The sequence below is a fragment of the Trichomonas vaginalis genome, chromosome VI (assembly GCF_026262505.1).
Source record: "Trichomonas vaginalis G3 chromosome VI, whole genome shotgun sequence".
In the NCBI taxonomy this organism is placed as follows: domain Eukaryota; phylum Parabasalia; order Trichomonadida; family Trichomonadidae; genus Trichomonas; species Trichomonas vaginalis.
Window position 1 is genome coordinate 19,610,578 of NC_067208.1, and position 14,731 is coordinate 19,625,308.

Here is a 14,731-nt window from a genome sequence, read left to right on the forward strand (position 1 = left end):
TATTGAAAAAATGATTTTAATGCATAAAAACATAATAGAAACTATTCTCATACCTTTCTATAAAATAATTATGGCATCCGATAAAATTTTTGTTAGTTATCAGATTGTGGAAAAATGATCGCAATGTAAGATTAAAAGATAAAGAAAGAGTTGTTAGTATTTCATTAAGTGTATATTCCTCTCTGTAGTTATGAATGAAATTTTTGAGATTTTGTTATTGACCATCTGAAATCGATGGATATTTATATGCAATCAGATAAGAAAAGATCTAACATCATTAGTATTGCTTATTTATATAATCTTAATACCGAAAAAAAAAGTTGGCAGGAGGCAGATGCCTTAAGGGCAAACCCAAATTTTAGCTAAAAGTGACAGGAAAAAAAAACGTTTAGTATTAAAAAAAAAGACCGATGAGAGCTTCGTTCGAAATATAGAGGGAACTGAGAATGCGCAACCATTCTCAGGGAATATTGGATGCTATTCCCGTTCCCTCTGTATGGAAAATTGAGGTTTTCAAAGGGAGTTAAAATAATATCAAATTTATACTAATTTACTTCAAAATACAAAAGTATTTAACAGCTAAAATTAGTTACTTTAGCAAGCCTATCAATACCCTTTTACGATTATTGTTACTTTTTCGAAATAAAAGTAAAAACAAATTTATACTAATTTACTTCAAAATACAAAAGTATTTGACAGCTAAAATTAGTTACTTTAGCAAGCCTATCAATACCCTTTTACGATTATTGTTACTTTTTCGAAATAAAAGTAAAAACAAATTTATACTAATTTACTTCAAAATACAAAAGTATTTGACAGCTAAAATTAGTTACTTTAGCAAGCCTATCAATACCCTTTTACGATTATTGTTACTTTTTCGAAATAAAAGTAAAAACAAATTTATACTAATTTACTTCAAAATACAAAAGTATTTGACAGCTAAAATTAGTTACTTTAGCAAGCCTATCAATACCCTTTTACGATTATTGTTACTTTTTCGAAATAAAAGTAAAAACAAATTTATACTAATTTACTTCAAAATACAAAAGTATTTGACAGCTAAAATTAGTTACTTTAGCAAGCCTATCAATACCCTTTTACGATTATTGTTACTTTTTCGAAATAAAAGTAAAAACAAATTTATACTAATTTACTTCAAAATACAAAAGTATTTGACAGCTAAAATTAGTTACTTTAGCAAGCCTATCAATACCCTTTTACGATTATTGCTACTTTTTCGAAATAAAATAAATTTATTATCAAAAACCTTTTTTTCTTAGTAAAAATAAACGAAATTTTTTACCTTATGAACTTTTGATGGAAATATGCAAATTTAAAATAATAAAGAAAGCCGCGAGCGAAGCGATCGGCTTAGTTCGAAGATTTTGATTCAAATCTTTGCTGATCTGTAATTCGCGGAAGCCGCGAGCGAATCGAGCGGCTTAGGTCTAAGATTTTGATTCAAATCTTTGCTTATATTCCTTAAATTCTTTATGAAACTCGCAACAGTTCCATAAAAAATTTTAAATTCTAAACTGTCGAAATTACCGATCGGTAATCACACCCTTCACGGGTGTGTCACTTTTAGCTAAAATTACCCCTACTCGATGCCTTAATTGCTGGAGATTCATTCCAAAATAAATATCTTCAGCAATATCAGGATGTGGTACATGTTAAAAAACAGTTTCTAAGAGTATTTATTCGTTTCTCCTAAATACAGTTCAATTTTCTTTCAGTTTCTCTATCAATTATTTCCGATAATAATTTCTGATAAAAGTTAATAAATTCGTAAATGATACTGAACTTTAATTTCAAAAATGTTGATAGTTTTATCCAAAATCTTCAATTGTATGATTCAGTCACTTTTTTAGACAATTGCATACGTAATATATATGATACTTTATATCTAATTTACCAATTATGGCTAATTCAAACCAATTGAATTGATCAGAATGAGGATTTTAAAAATTTATAGAATATTATTAATAGTATAATATTTAAGCTATCCAATTTAAATTTATTTTCATTTAATTTAAAATAATTTGAGAAGAATTGAATTTCATATTCAATAGCTTACAAAAGCTTTTTATTCAACAACACCGCCAAATCAATTTTTATTCGGTGCAATACTAATGATTCTAATAGTACTGAATTGTAAAACTGCCGATGAATTATCTGAAACCGATGAAATCAAGATAAAAATAAATTTCTGTTAGGTAAATGATTCACCCATACAACCATACGTAAAGTGATCGCGAAATATAGAAGAAACGATGATAATAAAATTTTAACCCATTTTTCCTACCAAAAATATGATTTCTATAATCCTTATATAATTGTAACAATATTCTTCCAAATTTTAATTTTTGAATAGAATTTCATTGATTTGACAAAAATCATCAATCAATGAACATTCCATGGAAAAAAATCTACTGGTGGCTAGAAATGCTAGTTCCTATCATCATTGCATTTCCATTCATGTTCAAGTTCGTTTACATTGACAAGAATCGTCCGAGTGCCGGACCTTGTTTAGCTGTCACAATTATCACTGCTGCCTACTGGATTTTTGAACCAATTCCAATCGTTATCACTGCATTCATCCCGATCTTCCTTCTTCCGTTCTTTACCGTATCAACGGGCCCTAAGATCGCTGCATCCATGTTTACTGATACTTCTATTGTCTTCATTGGCGGTTTTATTTTCTCAATTGCGATGGTTAAATGGAACCTCCACTCCAGAATTGCATTGAAAACAGTTTGTATCTTTGGACTTAGACCAAATATACTCTTATTTGGTATTCTAGTAGTTACAACTCTTCTTTCGTTCTGGATCTCAAACACTGCATGTGCACTGACAATGACTCCGAATGCAATTGCGATCATCACAAAGCTTGAAGAGATTACTGGAGATCCAGAAGCGATTGCTCCTTTCGGAAAGGCACTTCTATTGATGATTGTCATGACATGCTCAGCTGCTGGTATGATTACACTTATTGGAACTCCTCCAAACCTTATCTTGGCACAGACAGTTCAAAATCTTTTCCCAGGTGCCACAGAAATCGGTTTCGCACAGTTCATGTTCGTTTCTCTCCCTGTATCAATGGCTATGCTGATCCCATTGTACATCTTCTTCGTCATTTTCTACACAAGAAAAGTTAAAATCCCAGATAGTGTTACAGCCGATGATTTCAAGAAGTCTTACGAGAAACTCGGAAAGTGGTCTCCAGCTGAAATCATTATTACCGTCATGTTCTGCATTCTTGCTTGCATGTGGCTCTTCAGATCAAACATCGACTTCGGAAAGTCAACAATGAAGGGCTGGTCAACACTCATTTACGGTAGCAAGGGCTCTTCATACATCAAGGATGGTACAATCGCCATTTTCCTCGCTATTCTCTTCTACATCATCCATGTCCCACCTCCTCCGGAGAAAAAGGAAGGTGAAGACGAAGTAGATCTCGAACTTCGTGCAAAAACATCAACAACAAACCAGCACCGTAATAATGAAGAAGAAGACGGTGAACTCGACAACGTAAACGATACTCCAGAAGAAGACATCGAACAACTATCAATCACTGATTCAGCCGAGCCACAAAAAGAAGAGAAAAAGTGGGTTCCAATTTTGGATTGGGAATACACCCAACAAAAGATGCCATGGACCATTCTCTTCTTGTTCTCTGGTGGCTTTGCTCTCAACCAAGGCTTCACCGATTCAGGTTTGGATGTCTGGATCGGCGAAAGATTGGGAGGCCTCACAAACATGTCATTATATCCACTCGTTCTTGTTATTACATGCACAACAATCTTAATGACAAATATTGTCGCTTCAAATACAGCTGTCGCCAACATTTTACTTCCGATTGTCGCATCTGTCGCTAAATCATCAGGAAAAATACATCCATTCCTTCTCATGTTCCCAATAGCTTTCGCTTGCTCGTACTGCTTCATCATGCCAGTCGCTACTCCGCCAAATCTTATCGCTTACTCTACAGGAAGACTGAAAACACTCGACTTCATCATCGTCGGAACATTCCTTACTGTGGTGGCAATCATAGTCGTTCCACCGCTTTGCGTCTGGATTATTCCTCCAGTTTTCAATGCTGGTGAATTCCCGGCTTGGGCTAATGCGTCCTCGTCTACAAGTTAGTTATTTGTTTCTAGCTATAAAATATATTTTAGACATTTATAGTTTTTTGAAAAATATAATTCAAAATGGATTTTTTTATAGAATAAACTTCGAAAAGATTACTTGGCTCTTTGAGGGCTAAAAGTCACATTTACATTACTTTTGGACAATGATTTTTGAAATCTCTCAAAGTAGTATATGAGTGCGGGTTGTGTGACTTTTTTTGTAAACGTAAGAATTCATACAATATTGAACGATTTCGTATCATTTTTTTTTACATATGAAGTAAAAAATGTATGATTCTTACGGTTTTTATTCTTACGTTTTTGAATAAATCAAGATTTAAAAATTTTCAAAATTGTAAGACATTTACACTCAGCTCATAAATGATGTAATAAACACATTAAAAAAAATTAACATTAATTTTAAAATAAACTTCTTACGAAAAATTAAAACTTAGTTATGTTTATTATTTTATTTTTTAATTCGTAAGAAATGAACGGAACAAGATTCGTGACTGTGAATCAATTAATGGATAAACTTTCACCAATTCTCACCCAGGTTAAACAAGTAGACGTTTATTTTGATGATTACGTAGAAAGTTTATTTTATAAAGGTAAGTTTAATATTAAACCTATTGCTTTTGCATTTGATGGTAAATTAATCGAAAATTCAAAAATTTGGGAATTAATTCCGGATATTGAATTTATAACAAATATTAAGGATAAGTGGTTTAAACAACAAAACCACCTCACTAAAGTTCTTTGTAGATTAATGATTAAAACTGAGGAAAAAGAATTTAACAGTTTTAAATATCATCCATGTAAAATTTTAGAACTTGGTAACGAAAAACTTCAGAAAAAATTAAACGCAAGACTATCAAAAGATAGAATCGAAAGAATAAATAAACTCGCTATTGGTAATTATGATGATGAAGAATTTGATGAGTTCAACATTGAACTTTAAGAAACTAATGATTATTTGAATTTATGAAATCAATTATTTGATTCATTCTTTCTTCAATCTCTTCTATTCTTTTTGTTAAATCATCAATTTTCATTAATGAGGTGATTCTTGATTGAGGAATAGATTTCAAACTAACCACTCCTTTTATTTTTGAAATTTTGAATCCATCAACTTTAAACATTTTATTCAATTTACATGTTGTCAATTCTTCAAATAATTTTTTATTATTAGCATAATAGTCATTAAATTCTTCAACAGATGAAAAAATTTTTATTTCAGTAATTGGTTTAACAACGTTTATTTTTTGTTGAACATTTTCACTTTCATTTATTTCTTCCTCCGTTTCATTTATTTTTAAAATCGGTTTCATTTATCATTAAATAAAAATTAGAATATAAGTGATGAAATATATTTTTTTAATTAATATTAAATCAGAAATGGCGGCAGGATTCTTTAAAAAATTAGGGATGGAATTAAGAAAGCTGCGGGTTGGGTTTATAAAAAGATTATTAAACCCGTTGCAAACTTTTTGGCACCAGTAGCGAAAACGGCAGGAACTATCATAGGTGGAGTATTAGGTACTAAAGCAGGTAATCCGGCGATGGGAGCACAAGCAGGTAACGCAGTTGGTGGAATTGCTGAAGGAATACTTAATAAAATAGGAGGTAGATAGTGGAAAAATAAATTATTTTAAAATTATTTTTATCTTAGTATCGGTTGTAGTCTTTGATAAACTTTTTCTCCTTTATTTAAAACTTCTCTTATTGGGGCAGCTTTTGGTGTTATTGATTCAGCAACGTCACTAATCGCTTCTTTATTCTTAAATATCCAATTTGCTCCCTTCTTCAATGTTTCCCAAACTTTACTCGCTCCTCTTTTTACTTTATCCCACAGTTTCTTAAATATACCTGCAGCCATAGTTGATTATTTCATTAAAATTAAAAATTCATTTTCATCTTTTAATTTTGATTTTTTATTTATTAATAAATGACGACTAACTATTTGGTGCCAAACACTAAACCAATTAATGGAAATGTGTTTCATTCATTCGAAAAGATAAATGAAATATTCGCAAAGAATGACGGTAGAAGATATTATAGAGAACTTGAAAGTTCATGCTATGACTCTGATGCTCCATATTTTGATGATAAACAAACTCATTTAAGAATTACAAATCCGGCTCATGATGTGAACCAATTAGGTGACACATATATTAAACGCAAAGTTAAAGCAACTCTAGTTTCAAATAAAGCTTTCACATGTGATGCCGCTTTTAAATGCATGCGTTTATTCGTTGGTTACAAATCATCAAATCAAAGCTTTAAACAATTAGAAGTGGAAACTGAAAGAGGTGATGCCGGTTATCTTCAGATGGATTGCGCCCGTGAATCTTTCGCATTTGCAATATAGATCCAAGGTGATGTGATTTTTGCATCCCTGGGATGGACGATACACCCAAAGTGTCACCTTTTTTGGGATAACATGAATTTTAAATATCATGAGAGTTCTGCAAACCATATGCACAATATCTATTCAGCCTGACTTCTTGTATATATGAGTTAGACTTCTTAAATATTGTGCTTGGGGCGATATAAGTATTTCCGAGATTACCATCGTGCTCTATAGTATGCTACTTCTCCCTGGTTCTAGCTCAGTTCCAAGGATATTGGCGTTCAAGGATTTGGCAAGGTCCTTCCGAAGTCTCTCATTCGATGAGAGATTTCGGAAGAATCTTGCCTTAAAGTACTCCAACTCTTGTTCTTTTGTTCCTAAATAGTGAGAAAAGTTATTTGACTACTTAAGGTAGAGATTATCCGAGGTCCCTCATTTGATGAGAGGCCTCGGATAATCTCTGCTTTAAAATTGTACACTTGTAGTCCATGAGAGTGTAAGTATACATTGATAGGACAGCTTTCTTCTGAAGTCTTAGATTTGATGAGAACCTCAGAAGAAAACTGTCCTATTTTATAGTAAAAGGAGTTTCAGGAGCTCCAAAGCTCCCTTTCGTAAGGATTAGGAGCTTTGGAGCTCCTGGTTCGTAGATGTGTTTCGCATCTTTCATCAGCAAAGGACATTTACCATCTGGGACTCTGTTGATGGAGACTCAGGAGCTCCAAAGCTCCCTTTAGTAAGGATTAGAAGCTTTGAAGCTCCTGGTTCGTAGACGTGTTTCGCATCTTTCATCAGAAGAGGCCCAAATGGTAAATAGCCTCTGCTGATGAGCTTCAGGAGCTCCAAGACTCCCTCTCGTAACGATTAGGAGCTTTGTAGCTCCTGAAGGTAAGGTAGGATTGCTCTGATCTCTAATCAGTAGATGCCATGCCTCATTATGAACTCTACTGACAAGAGATCAAGAGCTCCAAGGACTCCTTTTTTAGTTAGTGGCGTTCTCACCATTTAGTAGGATTGCTGATCCTACTAATGAAGTGATCACTTAGTATACGTTTTGAATAAATTGAATTTTTTTAAGAATTTAGTATTTTTTATAGACATCACATGTATATTATAAATACATAAATATATTCTTTAATTCAAAAAATTCAATTCGGTTTTGGGATGGGCATCCCAGCCCCAAGTATTCAATTTTATTCAATTTTTAAAGAATTTTGGGTTGGGATGCCCAGACCAAAACAAGCTTTATATTTTGATGTGTAGATACGTATGTGTGCATCATTGTTGTGTTATATATTATGTTTTTAATGAAAAAAATCTGATTCAAAAAAAATTATCACTAATTAGTTGATAATATAAAGAAAAAATAGATAAATTGTATGTTTTGAGAGTATTTATCCACATTCACTCATATGAATTTCATTAAATAGTGTCTTTTTACTCCCAAATTTATTTTGAATTATTGAAATCAAAGAAAAAAAATCAGAAAAATTTCTCGAAATTTTTATTTTCAAAAAAAATTTGGATTTTATATTGAAAACTGACACTGGGAGGACGATAGGGCTGGGATTGGAGATACCCCGCTCACTTGGGAAAAATACGGATCTATATTTGCAACATATAAACCGAAATCAGAAAGGAAAGTTAAAAAGTTTGTTCATTCGTTATATAATAATGTTCAAAAATATGATAACTCAGTATGTGGTAAATATATTGACCCTTCAGAAGTTTTCAAGAAAGCAAATGAAGAAGTTGATGTCACTTTTGATATGATTATTCCGGTAAATGATTTGTTAGCATTTCAGGCGTTCGATGATTATCCTAACTCATTTGGTGATATCATTCTTAAATATTATGTTTTCAGGGATACTTTAGTATTTTGTCAGGTTGACCCGTTAAGAGTTGCTGATTTACAAAATTACGTTTATGAAAAGATAACTGATGAAAATTATGAAAAGATTATGAATCATGTTTATAAATATGATCGCAAATTCCAACAAATCGGACTTCCTGCCAAATTAATTACAAGCTTAGTCGCTACATCTGCTGACGCAACAGTTGATGACGTTATTATTTCATGCACAAAGATGGAAGTTTTAGAGGATAAATGCATTACACCAGGATACGGTTTAATTGAAGAATCAGTTAAAGCAGTTAGTATACATATCAAGGGTACGGAGGCACTGCGCGCCTCCTTACCCCTGATATGTGAATTTGACACTTTACAAAACCGTTAACATATATTTTACAACACAAACGACAACACTAACTTAACCTTAAATATTTACAAAGCCGCCAACCACTTCACCTCACTAATGTAAAAAATAAACGTTCTCACTTACAAAAGTATTGCAACTCCTCCCATTGCTGTGCTTCATATAACAGCTCATAATCTTCTGACTCACTTTCTTCTTCATATAGGTCAAAATCACTGTCAAAATGAATGTTAGTAAGTTTTGACAAAGCTAATGAAACACGTTTACCGTTTGTATCGTATGCTTGTATAAACTTTCCATTATGCTTGTAGTCATAAACGCTCAAACTAACTTTACCCTTTCTCCCTCGTATCTGATAGAATGTATTTTCACGAGGAACGAAGAACAAATTCTTGAACTCATGACCGTTGTAGTTTGTTATCTCAATAGTTTTCGTCATTTATATAAAAATAAAATAAAAATAAAATAAAAAATAAACTTAAAAATAAATGATCTCACCACCCTCACACGTATGAAAACATAGCACAAAAATAAATTTAGGTGAAGTGGTGAGATCTCACCTCTTTTTTCACCCACTTGAATTCATTGCTTTATAACTCTCTTCCTTTCTCCAACTCTTCTAACTTCTTCTTAAGTTCACCAATGTTGTCCTCATGAAGTTTAATCTTTCTCAAAATTCCTTCTTTATCTAATGGTTGCTTTATCTTTCTAAACTGAACTCTACCATCCTTCATAGTATGAATGTAAAAACCTTCTGGAATAGTTCCTGATTTAATGTATTCTACCAAAAACTTTTGTTTCATTGCTTCAGTGACTTTATTTGTCATTTCAATCAAATAAAAATTTTAATATTAAATAAAAATAACGTTATTTTTTCAGTAAGGAAACGCAGGAGTTTTACGATTTATTTGAGGAGTAGGTTCTGGTTTAAATGTTGGAGTCGGTTTAGGAGTTGACTTTTGAACAGGAGTTTGTACTTCCATAGGTTCAGGAGTCATTGAAGGTTTTGCTTGTGAAGGTGTTGGTTTTGGCGAAGGTGTTGGAGTTTGTTTAACTTCAGCTACTTCAGTATTATTTACAACATTTGCTTTGTTTCTTTTCAACATCATAACTGCTCCTGCTGTAGCTAGCAAACCTAGTGGGAGACCATATCTTATATAAGGACTTGACCAAATGCTATTTTTGACAGGAGCTGGTGGAACACCTAACCTTGGTGAGACTGCTCTTTGCCATTGTGCAGCTCGTAAGAAATATTCAATAGGTGCTCCATAATCGTTTGGTAAAGTTTGTTTCATAGATGGTGAAGGTTCACGAGAGCTTGATGAAGAACTCATTTATAAGCTTTAAAAATAAACGTTCATCCTTTATTCCTCACTGTCGTCCGTAGCTAAGTTATAGTCATCTAATCTTATTATTGGGATGCCATTAGCACGCACCTGAATGGCAAAACAACAATCCCTCATAAATCCAATAAGTGGCTTTGGTACGTTTTCAGTTGCTAGTTCAATAGGTCCTTTAACAGACAATTTGTATGTTATTGGAGCAGTAGATGTTTGACCTTGCTGGAAGCAAAAGTCCACTTCTGTTGGAAAACCACATAAGAAATGTGTGTTGTCATAGCTATCCCATTTATGTTCTACACTACCATCATCCACCAATGACCTCATAACATCTTCATTAAATCCTATCATATCATTGTTTGTATTGCAGGCGTTCGCAACCATTTCATAAAATACAGGTCCATATGATTTTTCGGGTTCTGCAGGCATATTTCCATAAGCTCCCATGGAAAGCTGAAGATATTTAAACTTAGGGTTCTCAAAATTAACATAATAGTTGTCTTTCTTTCTAAATAGTGCCCAAATACTTTTAACATTAATAGGCGTATAAGCTGCTGTAAATGTTGCACTTGAACTATCTGTATTCTTTGAGAATGAACCATCCATAGGAATCCAATCCATAACTTTAACAGGAAAACATAAAGCCTCGTTTGTATAATGTTCTACAAGTTCTGTATAAATGTTAGGGTCTAAAGAGAATGACTTTGGATGAATAAAACATTCATTAAAATCCATCTTTATTCGAAATAGTTGCTGGGTTACAGTTGTAATAGTAACTGTTCCACTAGCTTCTACTGCCTTCGTTATCATAGTGAATGGTTCATTCCATGGAACAAATTTATTTGTCGGTGGATTTGAATCTGAAGCAAATGCAACTTTAAGAGTTGGATTGAAAGCAATGATATCATTTACAGATATAGATGTGCATTGTAAGGCGTCGCTACTGAACTTTACTTTAAGCTGAATGTTTCCTGCAAAAGCTGGAATAAATCGAATAGCTTCTAATGGAAGGAATCTTCTAACAGGAATTCTTAAACGAAGCTTAAAATCAAATGATTTTCCTGCTGTAATTGGACCACTAACAATTTGTCCTGTTCTGCATGTTCCCGAATGACTCCATACATCTTCATGTCGAGTCTTTGAGAAAACATCTACTTTCTTTATTTGTTCGGTAGTTTGTGAGTTTGAAGTTATATATGCTTCTTCTCTTGCGTTGTCTTGAGAATATACGATACGACCATTTGCAAGGATTTGATATCCAGCAACTGCATAGAAAGCGTCATCGAAACCAATCCAAAATCCTGGTGGTTGTTTTTTGGAACCTGAACCAATTTCTTTATCTACAATAAATTGACCTTCCATTTTATACGTAATGAATGTATTGTAAAGGTCCAACATATTTTCACCAGGAGGTGAGAGATTGAATGTTACCCATGTTTATTTTAGCAGTTCCAGGTTGTGATGGAATCTTTGCGTCAGAATATTTTCTATTAGTGTCACCAATTTGAACTGCATTGTCTATGATATCGAAATATAAGCGAATCTGATGAATTGCTCTGCTGGAGTAAATTCGTTTAACTGTTCGTTCTGCATGTCTTTGATTCGGATAAAAATATCTATTTACTTCATTATTCTCACTCTTCTTCTTGGCATTCGTGTGGAAGTTGTTTTTGACATTTTCAATGAACTGTACATTCTCTTTTGTCTCAACTTCTTTCACTGGCGGTCAGGATTCTTTGACTCGGTTTGTTTTTCAATGAAATTCACGAACTTTGCAATAAGCTCTTGGTTCGTTATTGAAAGTACATCTGGCTTCTTTTCTTCTGGTTCTATTGACTTTTCAGTTTGAATAGAAGGCTTAACATGGACTTCGTGGACTTCACCCTTGCACACCTTAATGTTGTCGCTTTCTGCATTCGCTAATGGAACCTTTCTTTTTCTTACGTATATTTTACCATCTTTACCTGACTTACGTAATAGAAAGGATGTTTCCTCTTGCGTCATTTAATATAATAGACTTCGCTCTGATTTTGACAAGCTCATTTTACATCGGTTAAAGTTTTAATTTTGTTTTTTATCTGCAGTCAAATGACTCAGACAAGCCCTACGGACAAGACCCAAGGGGTCATAGATGTTGAAGCATTGAAGAAAGAAATTCGTGAGCAAATTTTATCCGAACTGAAGGAACAAAAACAAGAACAAAAGCCAGAGGACCAAAGAGAAAACTTAGTGAAAAACAACTTGCTGGCATTAGCTGCTGGACAAAAGAACCCAAGACTACTGCGAAAAAAGCTAGAGAAGAAGCTGAAAAGCTAAAGAAGCTGAAGCAAAAGCTAAAGAAGCTGAAGCAAAGAAAGAGTAAATGGTTTATTTTTATCCGAATTAAATGTATAGACAAATACCTTTATCTGTTGCGTTCAGTAGTGAAAACCCTGACGTCAAAATAAAGGGGAACAGAGTAACGTTTAAGTTTCCAACAGACTGGATTGTGAACATAAATGAAGAGAAGTACATTGGCATAACATCTATGTATATAACACGTGCTTTCAGAAAGGTTGACTTTATACTTCAAGTCGAGATAGAAAATGACGAACAGTCTTTAAGCGCCCAAAACATTCACATATACAAATACTTTAAAGACGATACAACATTGCAACAATGTATGATTTCATTTAATGAGATGTTCGAGAAAAAGTTCAACATTGAAGTACAAACTTTACAGCCTTTACGTGAGTTTCTTGCACAACTGAAAGAAGAAGGTAGTCAGCCACAACTTATAGACTTTCATTATGAATTTAATGAAAATGAAGATGGAACACATGACTGTCAGTTTGTTGTATTCTCACCATTCAATGAAGTCGCTAAAGAGAAAGAAAATCCATTACGTATAAGATTTCAAATCTCTGAACCAAGTGATGATTTCAAGAATGTTTTCAATTATGATGCAATGCTTCCGAGGAAAAATGAATTTTCAAAGATTGTAACACCTGGCATTTGGGATAGAAAGCAAGCTATATTATATTCAAACTTAAGTAAGGGAGTTGAAAATGAGTTCATTGGTCATACAAGAACTTCACCACTTCCTAACCCTAAATACTATAAATTAACTGGCTTCAATCGTGAGTTTTGGATAGACATGTTCTCCACTCATGACCATAACTGCCCAGTGTTCTTACCTCCAGACCATAAGGACTGTCTCTACATTGAAGCACAACTCTTAAACTCTACCATCGCAGTATTGTAAATGACCACATGGGCTTCACCCTTGCCGCTAGCGGCTTATTTTTATCATGAATGGTCTCACTGCTGACAAAAATAAATGACCTCATTATTTTCTCATTCATGACCTCAGAACTTAAGCTTTCTTATGAATGAAGTCTTAGTCTGAATAGAAAAGTTAAACTTTTCAGCAAAGCAAGGTTGACACGACTTACATAAGTCGAATGCAATCTCTTGACCGTCATAAAGTGCTTTATATAACTTCATAACACTGAACTCAGAGTCTTTGTCAAATTTTCCTTGCGGAACCATTAAACCTTTATCTTCATCATAGAAACACTGAACAGAGTCAGGAAACATTTCATTAGCGGTTAAAGCAATAACATCTTGCTTCACGCCTTTCATTCTGCAGTGAAATGCAACTTCATTTAAATCATTCGTGAGTAAGTCTATGTAAGTCTTCTTTCCACAAAATATTGACTTGTATGCTAAACTTTGTTTATCTTTTGTGATTTCTGCAAAGTCGCTATGAAATTGACCAAGGTTTTTACCAATGAGAACTCTTCCATAACGTTTCTCAAACTCTTCAGCTAAACGAGGGATATCTTCATTGTAGAGATGCATACTGTCCGTATCGCTATAAAAGATGTCCATTCCTAAGTCCTCAGCAGTACAGAATACTTCACACATTATTCTCTTCGACATAGACAGAATGTTAACACCAAGTGGACAGAAGTTAAAGTGTCTGCAAATGCTTTTCGTTAGCTTGAAAATAGTTTTATCTGAACCATCCAAACCTTCGAACTTCACTATATGGTTGTAGTTTCTGATGGCATATCTTATAGCATCTTTGTCATTTACTATGGTTATTTTTGACTCAATAGGAGATAGAATAGTTTTGCCATAAATACTGTTCAGAATGAGCTTTATATTTTCTTGCAAAGGATTTCCTTCTTTCTTATACTTTAACCTTAACTCAAACAACTTCTTTACTTCATCTCTTATTCTAATATCTCTGTTTCCATCGTAATAGTATCCTTGCAACACTTCACATTTGACACCTTGATATTTTATGAGGTCTTGTAATGTTATATGGTCAACATACATTAAACAGCAAGTGTTTGAACTTCTGGGAACGTTAAGTTCTGGATTTAGTTCAGGGTCACAAACTATTAAAGGAAAGTGTCTATGTATTCCAATCTCTGTTATCTTAATGAGAACAAAGAAGCCAGACATAAACTTTTCACCAATGGGTTCCTTTTGGTCGTCATCGAATAAATGTCTCATGAGATACTCTGTGCTTAACATTTCTTTCTTCATAACCTTTGGAATACCTTCTAAAGTATAAAGTCTTGCTATAGCTGATGGATATAATGAAACAGCGTCGAAATCAGCAATGAGTTTCTTTTCGCTCTTTTGTTTAATGTTATCTGACAGCATACATCTTCCACCTTGAATGCAGCGTGAAATAAA

At 33.3% G+C, this 14,731-nt stretch overlaps 6 protein-coding genes across 6 annotated transcripts, besides 3 other annotated features; 3 read left to right on the top strand and 3 right to left on the bottom strand.

Annotated features, from left to right (window-relative positions):
* Positions 1-344: 344 nt before the first annotated feature.
* Positions 345-1,606: a mobile genetic element.
* Positions 1,607-2,100: 494 nt separating this feature from the next.
* Positions 2,101-4,178, top strand: TVAGG3_0894560 (succinate transmembrane transporter protein; the record flags this gene model as incomplete). The annotated part of the gene is made up of 1 exon (XM_001317193.1): positions 2,407-4,146. One exon carries the CDS (start codon positions 2,407-2,409, stop codon positions 4,144-4,146), a length of 1,740 nt encoding a protein of 579 aa, XP_001317228.1.
* Positions 4,179-5,793: 1,615 nt separating this feature from the next.
* Positions 5,794-6,009, bottom strand: TVAGG3_0894570 (uncharacterized protein; the record flags this gene model as incomplete). Its single annotated transcript, XM_001317192.1, has 1 exon — positions 5,794-6,009. The coding sequence occupies one exon, from the start codon at positions 6,007-6,009 to the stop codon at positions 5,794-5,796; it is 216 nt and encodes a 71-aa protein (XP_001317227.1).
* Positions 6,010-6,496: 487 nt separating this feature from the next.
* Positions 6,497-8,093: a mobile genetic element.
* A 542-nt stretch (positions 8,094-8,635) lies between these two features.
* Positions 8,636-14,731: part of a mobile genetic element that runs on past the window's edge.
* TVAGG3_0894600 (repellent protein 1 family) lies at positions 9,575-10,033 on the bottom strand (the record flags this gene model as incomplete). The annotated part of the gene is made up of 1 exon (XM_001317189.1): positions 9,575-10,033. The coding sequence occupies one exon, from the start codon at positions 10,031-10,033 to the stop codon at positions 9,575-9,577; it is 459 nt and encodes a 152-aa protein (XP_001317224.1).
* Positions 11,756-12,043, bottom strand: TVAGG3_0894610 (uncharacterized protein; the record flags this gene model as incomplete). Its single annotated transcript, XM_051251004.1, has 1 exon — positions 11,756-12,043. One exon carries the CDS (start codon positions 12,041-12,043, stop codon positions 11,756-11,758), a length of 288 nt encoding a protein of 95 aa, XP_051086479.1.
* Positions 12,128-12,355, top strand: TVAGG3_0894620 (uncharacterized protein; the record flags this gene model as incomplete). Its single annotated transcript, XM_051251005.1, has 1 exon — positions 12,128-12,355. The coding sequence occupies one exon, from the start codon at positions 12,128-12,130 to the stop codon at positions 12,353-12,355; it is 228 nt and encodes a 75-aa protein (XP_051086480.1).
* Positions 12,426-13,283, top strand: TVAGG3_0894630 (uncharacterized protein; the record flags this gene model as incomplete). The annotated part of the gene is made up of 1 exon (XM_051251006.1): positions 12,426-13,283. The coding sequence occupies one exon, from the start codon at positions 12,426-12,428 to the stop codon at positions 13,281-13,283; it is 858 nt and encodes a 285-aa protein (XP_051086481.1).